At 41.2% G+C, this 15,015-nt stretch overlaps 2 protein-coding genes across 20 annotated transcripts in view; both read right to left on the minus strand.

The window, feature by feature from the left end:
* BCAS3 (BCAS3 microtubule associated cell migration factor) overlaps positions 1 to 10,437 on the minus strand; it is a 488,284-nt gene extending 477,847 nt beyond the window's left edge. For 5 of the 19 annotated variants that reach the window (XR_010593801.1, XR_010593802.1, XM_065573036.1 and 2 more), the window contains exons 1-3: positions 5,652 to 10,437; positions 3,889 to 3,976; positions 1 to 55 (exon numbers count right to left, since the gene is read on the minus strand). Coding sequence is in view for 17 of the 19 variants with exons in the window: in XM_065573036.1 (XP_065429108.1) it covers positions 1 to 55; positions 3,889 to 3,959 (126 nt within the window). In the remaining 2 variants the exon portion in view is untranslated. The remainder of the gene's footprint in view (positions 56 to 3,888; positions 3,977 to 5,651) is intronic. The other 14 variants (XM_065573040.1, XM_008178811.4, XM_065573031.1 and 11 more) reach the window with 7 other exon arrangements.
* Positions 10,438 to 12,430: 1,993 nt separating this feature from the next.
* Positions 12,431 to 15,015, minus strand: part of PPM1D (protein phosphatase, Mg2+/Mn2+ dependent 1D) — a 39,120-nt gene continuing 36,535 nt past the window's right edge. The window contains exon 6 of the mRNA XM_005298805.5: positions 12,431 to 13,913. Within this exon, the coding sequence (XP_005298862.2) occupies positions 13,359 to 13,913 (555 nt within the window). The 3' untranslated portion in view covers positions 12,431 to 13,358. The remainder of the gene's footprint in view (positions 13,914 to 15,015) is intronic.

Raw genomic sequence — 15,015 nt, forward strand, 5'->3', positions numbered from 1 at the left:
CTGTGGCACAACATCTTGAAGAAACGTAACAACACTTTCCATATATGACTGTTCCCTGGAAAAGAAGAGTCCTTAATTACTGTAAGTCTAAATACAGACATAAATACATTAACTATTACATATCACTGGGGAAAATGAGGCAGGCTATGTCTCGGTTTAGATTATCTACAAAAGACTGATTGGCAATTCATTGGCTGATAACTGGTGGGGAAACCTCCAATTCCAGACTGTATGGTTTCTTTACAAATTTGTGGGGTTACATTTTGGTTTTTACACTGCACACCTACTCAACTGCATTTAAAATGTCCCCAATTATTCCACTTAGAAATATATGGTGTTATCCCTTGACGGTATGTAATTCAAGGTATAACAGAACCTCAGAATTACAAACACTTCGGGAGTGGAGGTTGTTCAAAGCTCTGAAATGTTCGTAACTTTGAACAAAAGATTATGGTTGTGCTTTCAAACATTTCCACTTCAATATTGACTTAATACAGCTTTGAAATTTTACTCTGCAGAAGAAAAATGCTGCTTTTACCCATCTTAATTTAAATGAAACAAGCACAGAAACAGATTTCCTTACCTTGTCAAATCTTTATTTTAAAACTTTCCCTTTATTTTAGTAGTTTTGTGTTTAACACAGTACTTTATTGTACAGTATTTGCCTTTTTTGGAAGGGGGTCTCTGATGCCTGATTGCGTACTTCCTGTTCCAAATGAGGCATTTGGTTAACCGGTCAGTTCGTAACTCTGGTGTTCGTTAGTCTGACGTTCTACTGTACTACACAATACGCATAAAGTCTGGAAAATTTAGCACCCAAATACTTGAAAAACTGACTATCCCACACTGGTCACAAAGTAAGGGCATTGAAGTCTGTAAAGGGTTAAGACGTCTCTGCCTGTCACATGTCAGGGAAAAGTGTAAAAAGAAGGGAAAGTTGGATCAAAGGAGAAGGCTGTGTCCTCTTCCCTCCTGGCTGGTTAAAGCAAGCAAAGCCTTTGGGAATTATTCTTCAGTGTTTTTCATTTTGTTTTGTGATTGATGTGTGGACAATAAAACAAGCCCTGAAGAAAGGGCATTAAAAGACTAATAGCTGAAACATTATTTCTCTTCCTGGGCTGGGGAAACTACCCGCCAGCTTACATATGCTAGGCACTACCATGAAGTTAGTAGAAACCTCTCTTATCTGTTCCCAAGATAAAGCAGGCTAAGATTAGTGGGAAGACATTTTCAGTGGAGCTCTTACGCTGTGGAACTCACTCCTCTTGGCAATTCATTATCAGCTGCAATTTAGAGTGCTGTGGGGTATAGTGCAAGGCACATATGTTCTGATAGACTTTAAGGTTTTTATTAAAGTATCTTACATAATAGAGAGGTGAGCGTCTCAGATATGCTGTGTAGCTGCTGAGCAACAAAATATGTAGACTGACCACATAAGGCTGACGATATCTTCATATAATGCTAGTCACCTAACTTGGCAATGGACAACATGTTCAGCTGCTCATATAATTTTTAAAAAGTTAGTGGTGATTCTAAATTTTATTCAGCTAACTCTCTGCATCCAACAACTTTGACATACTTCAGATTGATGATTATTTTGGTACATGTTCAATCTGTTTTAACACAACGACTTAAGTGTTAAGTCTAGAATTACCAATAGCAGCAAATACAAGTTGTTGCCACTACTGCCCTTGCTGCTGGAACAAAGAAATCCAGATTCCTGCTACCAAAAGGCTCAGCCACTTTCCTTCTCAATAGAACTGTGTAAATATCTTGTCCACATAAAATGTTGGTGACATTCAGTATTTGGAAGGCTTTGTTCTCTCCAGTCATGACAGCACTAGGGGAGGAGATGTAAGTTTCTGCATACACTTTTATAACAGGTCGGTTCTACAGCTCCAGGAGCATCAGTTCTAAATGTAACAAGTTGCCTGCCCTGTGAAATGAAGGCAAATCTGAAAAATTGTTCCTGAAGATTGAGAAACGGTTTATTCTGGACCAAAACTGACAAAAGTGGATAAAAAGATTACTGAGCTAAAGAGAGTTTATCCTAGTGGTTAGAGCAGAGCACTTTAAGACAAGACTCCTGATTTCTATTCCTGATTGACTCATTGTGTAATCTTGGCCAGGTCATGATCTCTGTCCCTCTATAAACTTGTCTATACTACAGGATAATTAAAACCTAATTAATGTTTATGTATACTACCTTTAACAAAAGGGTGGTAATGTCTTCATTTCATAAATGTGTGCTGATGCTTTCCAAAGTATATCTTTAATGAGTAAACCAAGCAGGCAGGCTTTGGAAATGTTTTGTTCAATGTATGTACACTAAACCTCTCTTGGAAAGAAATTAAGCAATGATTAGCAGACAGAATGCTGAAGGCTAAGAACTTCTGAGAGAATTTCTTCTTTGATGTACTTATTTAAAAAACAAACAAACTATGAAACCTTAGTTTTTGCGAGGGTAATTGATAAATCAATAGTTGAAGTAGGTCTCAAGCTAGCTTCTCTTTTGTATATGGTTCCCTTGTTTTTGTGGGTTGTTAAAATGTTCTGCCATTTGTTTGATAAGCTACTAATTCAAGATGAGGGCAGGAAGTTCAAGTTTGTTGCATGCGACCCAAAAAAAAAATCAATTCTGAGATAAAGGATGAGAGATGTACCCATACCTGAGATATGCAGGTTGGGAAAACATAACCTGGAAAATAATCACCACACAAAAAGCACATAATCAAATATTCTTATAGAGCTTTTCTCTTTTAATTACTGTTTTTCCAGAGAACAAGCTCCACAGAACAGGTTACTACAAACAGAATTGCATTTAGCAAATTGTAAGCTTTCTTTTACAGGCTTCTCCTCCCTTATATGAAAGCTTAGGTTGCAAAGACCTAGTTGTTTATGCAACTCACTGAGTTACAGGAACAGCTGCATTTTATTTGCTCCTGCTAAAAATTAAGTGAATCCTGAGATCTAAACAGACAGTCATCCCCATCATTATCATTGAACATGTTTTGTCAGCTCTTGTACATAAAGTACAAGGTGCCAAAACACACATGAAAGTGCAATGCAATAACATAACAAAACAAAACAAAAACTAGTCAGCAGCATAATGCCACCACTGAGAATATTTCACCCATTCTGCTACAAAAGAACTTATGACAGGCAAAGCCAGGACTACACAAGTTTTCTGGTTACTCTAATTGAGGATGTTCACCATTCAACCATTGACATGTGAAGGTAACTTAGAGGAGACCTGGAAAGGTAGGAAAGTCTGTTACGCACTGTGTTTTGGAGGGAGATAGGTAACTACATTTTTATTTTTTTTAACCTTCACTGTATTTGTCTTCTTTGTTCTCCTGAGTGAGCAGTACACTGAAATCCACAACAACCCCACTTACTGAGACAGTGCAGATATCAAGATCTTTATACCTTTTAATATAAGAATGGAACAGAGAGAGACAGCAGTGGGGGGAGGGGGAGGGAAATCTACAAATTCCCACTAAGGACAAGTTTGTTATGACTCAGTTGTATCTAGTGTCGAGTTTGTTTAGCAAGCAAAATATGTTTTGCAATCTTTTCTTGTTTATTTATAAAGTGTTCAATCATCTACCCTGTAACTTGTACGGCTGGTGAACATTTTGGCCTACCAATCTCAAATGTATCCCTTTCAAAGAGAAGGCCTGCTGTGTATAATCTTGTAAATCTGGAAAGAGGCATTTATTTATTTTCTTTAGCTGGAAAATACTGAGCACAACAAAACTGTACTGTTTAGGACAGGAAGTTGCTGCTGATTTTGAGAGGACCACATTAGTGCCATGTACTTGTTTTACAGGAATATTCTAGGGATTTCAAACAAAGATAACTGGACATCTTCTAAAACATGCTTACGTGACAGCCTGTGGGCGAACCACAACTCCCCCTGTACATCGGCTAGGGCGGCGAGGAGATTCTGTTGCCATCGTTGCTCTGCAGATACCTATGGGCAGTAGATTTCTTTTAAATCATCATTTATAGGGAAATGTTTATTTATGTTATCAATTTCTCTAGCTAGGATGACTGTAAGCTCTTCAAGAGGAGGGACCATTCCCTCAGATACATCTAAATCACTATACCCACCTCTGGCACTGTTTAAATATATCTCTGCTTGTTCAAATATCCCAATCTACACCACAGAAAAAAAGGGAAAACAAAATCTTGCACGATAAAATGAGTTTTATTTCAAGAAACCATGTATTATGTAAACTGCACATATGCACCAACATCTTAGGAAAATATATAACAACAAACTTTATAAATATAGCAACTGCAGTACACCAGGTCGAGAGCAGCATTTAATCATGAGATATTGACCAGGAAGAATACACACATAAATTATAGAAACATAAGACTTTTAATCACAATGAATATGCTCTTGGGAAACAAGTCATTCAGTAAGTAATCACAATGGATCGGGTTAAACCCAATGCATAAGATTTCATGAAACAAAAGCATTCTGCTTTTAGTTGTTCAGAACAATTCAGATCAGTTCTCTTATGTAGAAAAACAAAACAGTTTTACCCACAGGGCAAAAGGCATTGACCGGACAGCAGTAATTATGACAGGTCCTAACCAGGCCCCTCAACAGCTTCTATCATCCAATTAGCAATCAAGCAACAACAAAACAACAGTTGAATCCGGGTCACTGCAACCATATTACCCAAGGTAGTAGTCATTATTTAGTGTTGCATGTATGCATGGTACTTTGTACAGACAATAAAGACTGGAGATGAAATCCTGACCCCATTGACTTCAATGGGGTCGGGATTTGATCCATGATCCAAACATTTTACAGTCTAAGAGACATGGAGTGGAGGAGTTGTTTCGAACCCAGTGGTACATCTGTACCAGTCAGTGCCTGCTGTCATGCAGCCATGAGCACTGTTACCTGCAACAGAACTCCGGCTCTTGTGCCACCAGAGTCCCAGGGTGGAAAAGAGCCTGAAGTGCACGGCTATTGGGAATAAACCAGTTCAGTCTTGAGAAACCCCACTGGCAATTCTTGAGCTGGGAGATTGAGCCTGACCAGCCTCCCACACTTGTGATCCCCAAATTGCCACCCAGATACCACAGCTCACCAGACCAGTCCAATTTATTTTACTCCTCCTTACTCAGGCACCTTCAGTCTCTCACCTTAGCCCTCCCTTCCTCTACCTCTGCACATCCCTCTATCACATCCCTCCTCACCTGCCTCCCCTGCCCCAAAGCCCCCTTTCCCAGACGCTTCCCCTTGCTCCCCCAACCCCCAACACTCCCTGCCTCCCCTCCCTTCTTTTTCCTCCCCTATCCCCACCCCCTCTCCCATCCCCCTTCCCCCCACATCCTCCTTTCCCAGCCCTTCTCCTTCCTTCCCTGTCACCACCCTGGCTGCTCCCCTTCCTCCCATCTCCCCTCCCCAGACCCTTCCCCTTCCTCCCTGCCCCCACCCCCTTCGCCCACTTATTTCCCTTCCCGAGACCCTTCCTCCCTGCCCCACCCCACCCCCTCTCGCACTTCTACCCCTTCCTCCCCTCCCATCTCTTCCTCCCCTGCCCCTGCCCCATCCCCCTCCTCCACCAGTCTCCTCCCCTTCTATCTCCCCCCTCCCGTTTCCCATCTCCCCCTCCCCCCCTTACCTGCTGCGTTGCTCCTTCGCCCTGGCTCCTCACTGACAGTGTTTGGGACCCTCTCGGGGACTGACACCTAGCACACGTTTACGCCAACAGCCAATCACCACACGGGAGAGGCAGGCCCCTCTGTCCAGTCAGCCAATCCCACTCCCTCGTATGAAGCAGTGGGCGGGACACCGATGACATGACGGTCGCTTGCACCCGCTCACTGGCCAGACTAGGTTGAGAGAACAGAGCGCAGCCTGGGCCCGTTCAGCTTTGTTTACATCCTGATCTCGCGAGAGCCATGGTGAGACACCCCCCCCCCCGACGCACGTGCACGGAGGCAAAGCCCAGGATCCTGTCAGTCACGGACCAACGACCAATCAGAAGAAAAGACCTTCGACCCCGCCCACATCAAGGCGCTAGAATCCTATTTTACCGTCCGCTGCGTCATTCTGTAATCCCGGAAGTGGCCCGGCTGAGGCGAGGCAAACAAGGCCGCGGCAGTACCCGGGAAGCTCCGAGCGGGTAGACGCCGCCCCGTCGCACACAGCGGGGCAGAAGCAGTCCCGGAGGGGGGGGGGGTAATGGCCGTGGCTTCACGGGGGGATCGAGCGGGGCGGGACTGACGAGGCCAGGCTGAGAGGGCCCGGGAACGGGAGGAGGCCAGCGAAGGGCGGCGAGGCCTGGCCCCGGAAAGGGGGTGTCACAGGACAGCCCCGTACTGGGAGCCGCCCTGTCATAGCGGGACAGGCTGGCAGGGCCAGAGCCGCCCAGGACGCGTGTTTGGAGGGGACGGGGGGCGGGTAACCAGTGTCCCAAAGGCCCTGGCGCAGCGCGGTGAGCGGAGGCAGCCCAACAAAATTGACCCTGGAGGAAGGAAAACACATCCGTTAGCGAGAGCGGCTGTGGTGACATCAGGGCTAAGATGGCCACTCGCTGCAGCTGCCCGATTGATTAGACCAGGGGGTCGGCGACCTTTCAGAAGTGGGGTGCCGAGTCTCCATTTATTCACTCTCATTTAAGGTTTTGCATGCCAGTAATACATTTTAATGCTTTTAGAAGGTCTCTTTCTAGAAGTCTATAATATATAACTCAGCTAGTGTTGTCTGTAAAATAAAGAAGCACTGAAAATCAGCTCACGTGCTGCCTTTGGCACCCGTGCCATAGGTTGCCTACCCCTGGATTAGACAATAATTTCCTTCCCACTTCCATACATAAATTCTGGAATCGGCCTCTTGGGTGTAAAACAAAAACCAGACCAATGCTGCCTTGAGGGGGCATGCTACAACGGTCTTGTCATGAGAGAGCTGTGTGATCCAGCTCAGAAATAAAATGCCATGCACAGAACAAGCAGTTGCATCACCTTCCCTTACATTTACAAGATGACTGCAACTCTTGTAGAGCCATGTCTCACCAATGGGGAAACCGCAAATGACAACACCACAAGTTTCTATCATCCAGACAGATTCAGTTGTGTGATTACTGATCTACATCGTTAGTTACAAGAGTGAATGTGAGTTAGGCCTTCGACAGAAAAAGAGTGGAGGGTCCCTAACAGGAAAAGATGCAGTGTTTCTCGAATTTAGCCACATGTGGCCACTAGGGGCTTTTCTTGCAGCCACAGCCTCCTGGGTGATGGTGGGGAAGCAGCAGCCCCTCCCCTGGGGCTGCCAGCAGTGGTTGGGCCCTGGCCCCCTCTGGGTGAGACAGAAAAGCTGGAGGAGCAGACAGCTGGTGTGAGTTCCCTACCTTCCCAGGGATGGTGCAGTTGGGCTTCAGCCCTTGGGTGGTGGGTGGCAGGCTCCATTTATGGGACTTTGGGCTCCATTCCCTGGCTGTGTGGTGATGGGCTCTGGCCCCAAGCTCACCCTCCGCAAGCACCCTGGTACTGCCCCGCTGCTCCCCATCCAGGGCTTAATTTGTCCCCAGGCTTGCTGGGCCTGAGTATGTCTGCTGTGAAAAGTGATATTTGTATGTTTGTTAATATCACCTTTCACAGCAAACTTACCAGCGAGCAAGTCTTTTTTTTAAAAGCAACCGAAAGAAACAATAAGAAAAAGACAAGAATGTACAAAGGATCTTATTTATGTTTCTATTTTGTTTAGGTCCAGTAAAGAATAGAGACAACTCTACATTATTTTTATTACTGAGTCTGCAAACAAATTACAATGATTTGGACATGTATATGTGGATATTTATTTTTCCTAAAGTTAAGTATTTTAGGAAAAATTGTTAGAGAGGCCACCAGCAAGACTCGGTGGCCGCACTGTGACTCCACCAAAAAAATTATCGTGAGAACCCCTTATGCTGAGAGGTACTAGAGCAGTGGTTCTCAAACTTTTGTACTAGTGACCCCTTTCACATAGCAAGCCTCTGAGTGTGACTCCCCCTTTATAAATTAAAAACACTTTTAAATATATTTAACACCATTATAAATGCAGGAGGCAAAGCAGGTTTTAGGGTGAAGGCTCATGGCTTGCAACCCCCAGTTTGAGAACCCCTGTACTAGGGACTGCAGTCACAAAGCTCTGAGATTGGGTGTGAGCATGGCCTTCAATTAACAATTGTCAGGATGAGTTAAGCAGAAGCCCTCTACTTAAGACAAAAAGGGATTGTGAATTTGTCCAAGAGTTTGGGCTGATGTGATGGTGATCTTTTGCTGCGTGGTGTTTGTATAGGAGCATGTGGGAAGGCAGAAGAGGAAAAGCAAACAAGTCAGGTATTAACTGGTGAGTGCCATGTGGGATCCTAGAAAAAGCTAGGCAATGACTTTTTGGGTCTGTTCAGTTTGCTAAAGAGACTGGGGTCTGTAAGCTAATGAACTGTTCCTCTTGTGCCTGGTTCTTCCTAGACTCAGAGAAACAGGATGGTGTAGAGTCCTTGTAAATAAACAAGACTACATCCAAGAAAATACCATACTCCATCAATGTGTTACCAGCTAGAACATCCCCAAAGCCCCAAACTTTGACTAGACACTCAGGTCAGATGCTTCAACAAACCTATCCTGTAGAGCAATATTAGGTACGTTTGGAGTTAGAATATACAAGGACTCTTCCTTGCCAGCCTGAAGAAATGTTCAAATGTTAAGTTCCTATATCTGTTAGAGAGTTGCCCTTACAGGAAAAGAGCTGGACTTTTTGGTTGAATAGGTCAGATGGCTCAATGGTGACTTACATTACACACACACACCCTAAAACCACTAGTTGATACACAGATAACTTCCTCCTTGCACATACTATAATTTTGTTTCACAATGAAAAATGTTTGAAGGCTATGACTCAACAGGCCTAATTTGATTTAGTGCTGCCACTTAAGGAGGGCTGTCAGCTGTAAATTTTATTTTCTCCTTATCCTGATTGACTAATTAACTTATGTGGAGACAAATGACATCAAAATAAGCAAAGCTGAGAAAAGGGTAAGCTCTAGCCAGTTTACAGTAGCAAGCAAAATAAATTTTAAAAAATGGTAGGGAAATGATTGCTCTGGGGAATCTCCCTTTGCAATTGCAAGTTTTATTTGTACTATACTTCTTCCTTTCAAAGAATTCTCATTGTTTATTTTATTCAAAACTAAGAAAGCAGATATTAAACTGATGACATCTAGCGGGGGGGGGAAGAGAGTGTCAGGGAAAAGAGGTCACACTTACCTGAATGCATGTGCTTGATGATATATTCAAATTTTGCTTCAACATATATAGTCAGAAAAAAATGAACATGTGCCAGTGTATACAAAGTCTTTTTTCTTCAGTATATTTGCATGTAACTTGTGATAGAGATTCACATAATTCTTAATGTGTTACAGCTGGGTTTTTCTTGTGGGGGGAAAAAAGTAGTCTTTGTAAAAAGACTGAACATTTCACCAATCTTTCACTACAAGCTTTTACAGGTTTGTAGACTGGTGAAGAGTTGTTTGAATTCCATAGCAAATAGGCAGCTAAGTAGAGCTATTCAATGCTTTGAAATTTAGAGATGAAAAATGCAGTTATTCATTTAACTAAAAATGGTTTACTAAGCAAGAATCAAAATTAAAGCCAGCAGTTAATATTAATATTATAGATCAGTAAGTCAAATATAGCTACTCGATTGCTTGTTAAAAACTGCTTTTTTGTGTATGAATTTCTGTGTAACAGTAAAAATCATGATCGCTAGTAAAAACTGTTAATCATGGGTTACAAGCCCATAGTATGAGAAATTATTTCTTTTAAGGACCAACCTAGACCATACATTATTTATATCTGTAAGAGATGTTATTACATTCATTGGATGAAAGAGAATTATACATTTTCAGAAAGCCTATGATTCCATTTGGGGTTTCTGTAGCCATAGTAACATGTAGGTAGCAGAGCTAATTTTAGCCTGTGGTTTTATTGTTCCAGTATTAAAGAATTGGTTCCAAAAATATAATCCTGGCCATTGATGTAATTCTAGAATATTGGCCTTTTCCTTGCGCATTTAAAAGCAAGTCACGTGTAGGAGCTTTCTGACCATAACGTACCCACCTAACACAAAACACATTCAATATAAAATGCCATAGTGTATACTGGGTCCATAGCCAAACCAGTACCTGGAATGTTCTGCACCACAAAACATAAATTAGAATAAAGATAAAGCAAGCACAATGATTAAAGAAACTAGATGACAGAAATGACCAGCTCAGAAAAACATCCCTCCCCAAACACACAAAAAAAGTGAAAAAAAAAAAGGTCAAGTGATCCTAAAAATACTGACCAAACTGAAAGATTGCTCAAACACAGACAAATAGGCTTTGGTGGATACCTTCAGGGAAAACACTCTACAGACTGGGTTTCTAAACCAAGAAGTTCTTGCTCACAGCCCAACCAGACCTTGAGAGAAATAAAGGCCAACCCAATTAACTCCAAATGCATTAGAAAGACATAGCAGGACAGAATTTTAATACATTACCATAGAATTAATTTTTCATAGTAATTAAAGATGGAAGGGACTTAAGTCATCAAGTCAAGTGCCCACCACTAGTATATGCTGTTTAAGTAAAGCAGGTTGATTGAACACTGTATTTGCCTATGTCCCTTTAAAAATTCTATGTAGCATTACAGGAACAATACAGATCTTAACTTCCAACTGAAAAATGCAAATACAGTAAAATTCTGTCAACTGAGGAGTTATACATTACCAGAAATCCAGTCAGTCAATCTATGCACTACCAGTATTGTTAGTGACTCAATAAGTTTAGCCCAAAGTACCATGTTAATACTAACATGTGGAGCAGGGAGCTAGCAAAATACGTATACTAACAATGTTTTGAAAAAGGCTGCAGTAATTACCTCATTCAGTGTTGAGGATTAATTTGTAAAGCACTTTGAGTTGCTCTGTCAAAAGACATTGTAGAATGTCAACAGTCTTAAGCTGCGTAAATATTTAAGATTAAGCATTGACCAGTTACATTTAATTGAATTTAAATAATCCAAATAAAGAGGAGCTGTTTTGAAACTTTCCACAGGACACAGAAATAAGCCTAGTTCTGTGTTTTTAACTTGTTCAATTTGCTTTTGAGGCCTCTTTGTTTCTGAAAAACTGCACATAATTTGAATAAACTGGAAGACTGCATAAATCTTGTATTTTCATGTTGAGTTGCAGCCCACCGGGATAACATACAACACTTCATCTTGTTCTGAGTGGCTAAGGTCCTTATAGATCAAGACAGAGCAATGGACTCTGAAGTCATTTTTATTGGCCACAGCAGTATAATTAAAAATAAAGGCAAACTCATTTAGCCATGTTTCACTCGTGGACCAAACTTAATGAGTTTTTGCTTACCAAAAAAAAAAAAAAGTTGGACATCTTCCTTCTCCCATGTAATAAATTGATAGCGGCTCTGATGGAAGATAAGAGTTGCTTGTCAGATCCTCTGACAGGTGTACACGACGAAGAACCTACACTCTCTTCCTTCCTTCTCTCTGGCTCAACTTAGTTTCTATAGTGTTCAGTTGAAGCACATCAAACTTACACAAATAGTGGGTATTTGCAGAAGCAGCAGCTCTAACATCAAAACCCTGCAAAATGCCACTGATTCTCCCATAAAAACCAGACTCTGGTTAGTGAAGGAGAGATGCTGGAAGATAAAGCAAAACCCTCTGCTGAAAATGAGGATGGACATGCCTCTAGAATTTAAGAATGGAGAATCTTGATATCTCCAGTATTCCTGTTACAGAGATTGGGAGTAGGTGGTGGGGTGGGAAGGACAGTTATTTGGATACCAATGGCTTTTCAGGATATATTTATGTTTTACTATAAATCATCCTGCATAACAACAGTTATGGACACTTTATAAAGGTATGTATGTACTATAAATGGCATTAGATCAGTCTGTTTTCTAAACTCAACATGCACAGGATGAACAGATTGGTATGCAATCAAGAAAGTTTTCCCCAACACCATGCTGGCATAAACCTTTTAGGTTTCTTTATCTCCCTCTGAAGCACTGAATAGGGACTACAAAAATCAGGTGGGCATATCTTTCCTGATCAAAATTTCCTGCGGAGGCAGGCAGGGGGGAGACAAAGCATGCAGAGAAGCAGTAGACTTCTCTAATCCAAGTCTGTATTTCTCATTCCAAAAGTCCTCTCCATGGCACATCACAATATCTACCCCTCCCCCACTTTTTTAATAAAGCGTAGAATTGGGAACCATTTGATAAAAATGGTGTTTTTTTAAGACAGGGAAGGAACCATTTAATAGTTGCACAATTACACAAAATCACAGTGTTTAAAGAATTTGAGCGCAAGACATTGTACATACTTAAAGAACAAAGGCACCCCGAGCAAGTTTTCACTTGTTTTATTTAGGTGAATGTACATATGGGTCTACATACTCAATGAAAACTGTAAATCATAAAATAATTCGATGACTTACTTTGGAAAGGAATTAGCAGTACCATCAGTTAGTGGAATAATAAAAAAATGCCTTTATGGGGCATATATATTTAAAGGAATACCACTACCAAATGCCTGGATAAAATGCCAAATAAATTACTACAGGGAATGAGAATGGCTTTGTAGGATGGGTTGGGGTTTTCAGAAATTTAAAAAAAAAAAAAAAAAAAAAAAAACACACAATTTTTTTTGCTAAATACTTTGACGATTAAGGTTACAAAAAATACAACGGAATAAGATACTGCATAGTATTTTAATTAAGATAAAGAAATTGATATTGAGCTGTGTAAAGTAACACAACATCTCTGCTTCCATTTCATTTCTGAATAGAGAAATCTAAAATTTAAAAAACAAAAAATAGGCCTAGAGTAATTCTCTAAAAGACACACTTTGGGTTGAACGTATAGTACTACGAAAATACATATCTTCCATTCTATTTAATAATTTACTTCAGTTAAAAAGTTGTGAAATCCTCATCACAAGAAGCTTATACAAATTCATGACTTTAGTAAATTAACAAAAAAGATTAAACATTTTCTTTTAAACAAGGTTTAGCCCTGTTGTAACAATTATACAAGGGGGGGGGTAGACTACATTTGTATGAAGGAGTACAAATTTACACACATTTTACAGCGACTTATACCCTACACATCTACAAAATTCACAGTTATAATACAAGCAGTACAAGGCTGAGAATAAAGCTGTTCGATACCAAAAAGTTTTCTACTTTAAAAAAAAGATAAACAGGAAGAGTTTCAAATTTCTGCACCAACTTCAAAATTCTAAATCAGACCAAACTGTGCTCACACAAACACCCTTCAGCAAACGCATACTGCTTTCCTGGTCTGGTGGAACAGCGAATTGCCAAGCTTCTTCTGCCCCCTCAGGCTTCGCCGCATGCTGAGCTTGTTTGAGTTTTTGCGCTGTGGAGTTGTGGACAGGCTTTCTGGCTGGACACTAATGTTTCGACTCAAGCTACGTCTTGGCTTCTTCAAAGCTGGGCCGGAGTTAGATTCTTCTAATGTCCGTTTAAAGTTTCCTGTAGGTGTCCTCTCCGCTTCTTGGGATTTTGTTTGGCCATTAGGAGACATCTTTAAGCTTTTTTGGTCCACGCTTGAATTTGCTGAGTTGGAAGGGGAGAGGGTAACTGACAAGCCATTGCTGTAAGATTCATGAATCCTCAAAGCTAGTGTTTTGCTGCAGTTCTCCTCCTGTGGGCCTGGATCCCTAGAGGATGCTACCGCCAACGGTATACTGCTTTTAGCAATCTCACTGGACAGCTCGGAATATTTATCCAAGATCACATTGCTATGCATGAGAGAAGGAACAGGCTCAGAGGAGTTCAGACGTGGCCATAGATCCTCTTCTAGAAGCTGGGATTAAAAAAGAGGGAATTATTTATCCATAAATATCATTATTCCACTTGTGTTACCACAGACCATGGCTAAAGTATGTGGGTGAAAGATACTATACATGACAGCAGATACTAAAGCTTCTTGGAGACAGGTCTAACTCCAGATCCAGATGCAAAACACACCTGAACATTTTCACGGTGGCGTTTAGGCTCTGAATCTAAACTTGCCAGTTTCAGCCCTCCAACCTTATGCAAGTATGTTAATTTCCATCAGTAAGTCTATGAGGACAGGTCTGCCATTTCAGAGACCTGTCTCGCCTTAGTTGGCATACGTGTTTTCATTCTCACTGGCGTAAAGTTAATAAGTCACCGAACTATGGGACCTACTTGCATCTTTCATTACTTTGGAATACCAACACTGAAAAGGATGTCTGCAGTGAATGCCGTGCACTCCCATTCTTCATCAGTATCCTCTGCAAAATGAAGATGCTATTGCTCTCTTTCTAATGTTTTGTGAGATTGTTTGCAAAGTGCTTTGAAGATTAAAAATGTCCTTGAATGGCCAAGTATTATCAGGCTCTTTCTCCTGACCTGGATTACGTTTAGACTTTTTAGTTACTGCTGAACAAGATATCAGGTGCCTGAAGCAATGCTCTGTTGCTGGAGGAGTTCTAATGGTTTACAAGGAGATGGAATACGGGCCTCCCCTGGACAATACTATACTAACCTCTGAATTTGTTTGTTGCTTCCAATACTTCTAGCTAAGTAACACACTTATTCCTTACAACTGGAGGAAGACTGAATAAAAGTTAGGCCCTGGCCTTTTAAAATGATCTTTATTCAGCAAAGTAAATTTGGCGGTTTTCTGCACAGCAAAGTTATTCTGTAATTTGAAGAGAGATAGTGTGGTATAATGCACTGGAAGCCAGGAATTCCCCAATTCTACTCCTGGCTTCATTGCTCTCTGTGACCTTCGGTAAGTCATTTCTATCTCAATTTCATCCTCAGGAAAATAGGGAAGACTTCACTATCTCACAGGAGGGCTGTAAAATTGCTATTTATGCAGTGCCCTTTACATGTAAATGTTGACACAATTATTAAAAGATTCAAATTGTGGAGAA

Source organism: Chrysemys picta, chromosome 19 (genome assembly GCF_011386835.1).
Source record: "Chrysemys picta bellii isolate R12L10 chromosome 19, ASM1138683v2, whole genome shotgun sequence".
Taxonomy (NCBI): domain Eukaryota; kingdom Metazoa; phylum Chordata; order Testudines; family Emydidae; genus Chrysemys; species Chrysemys picta.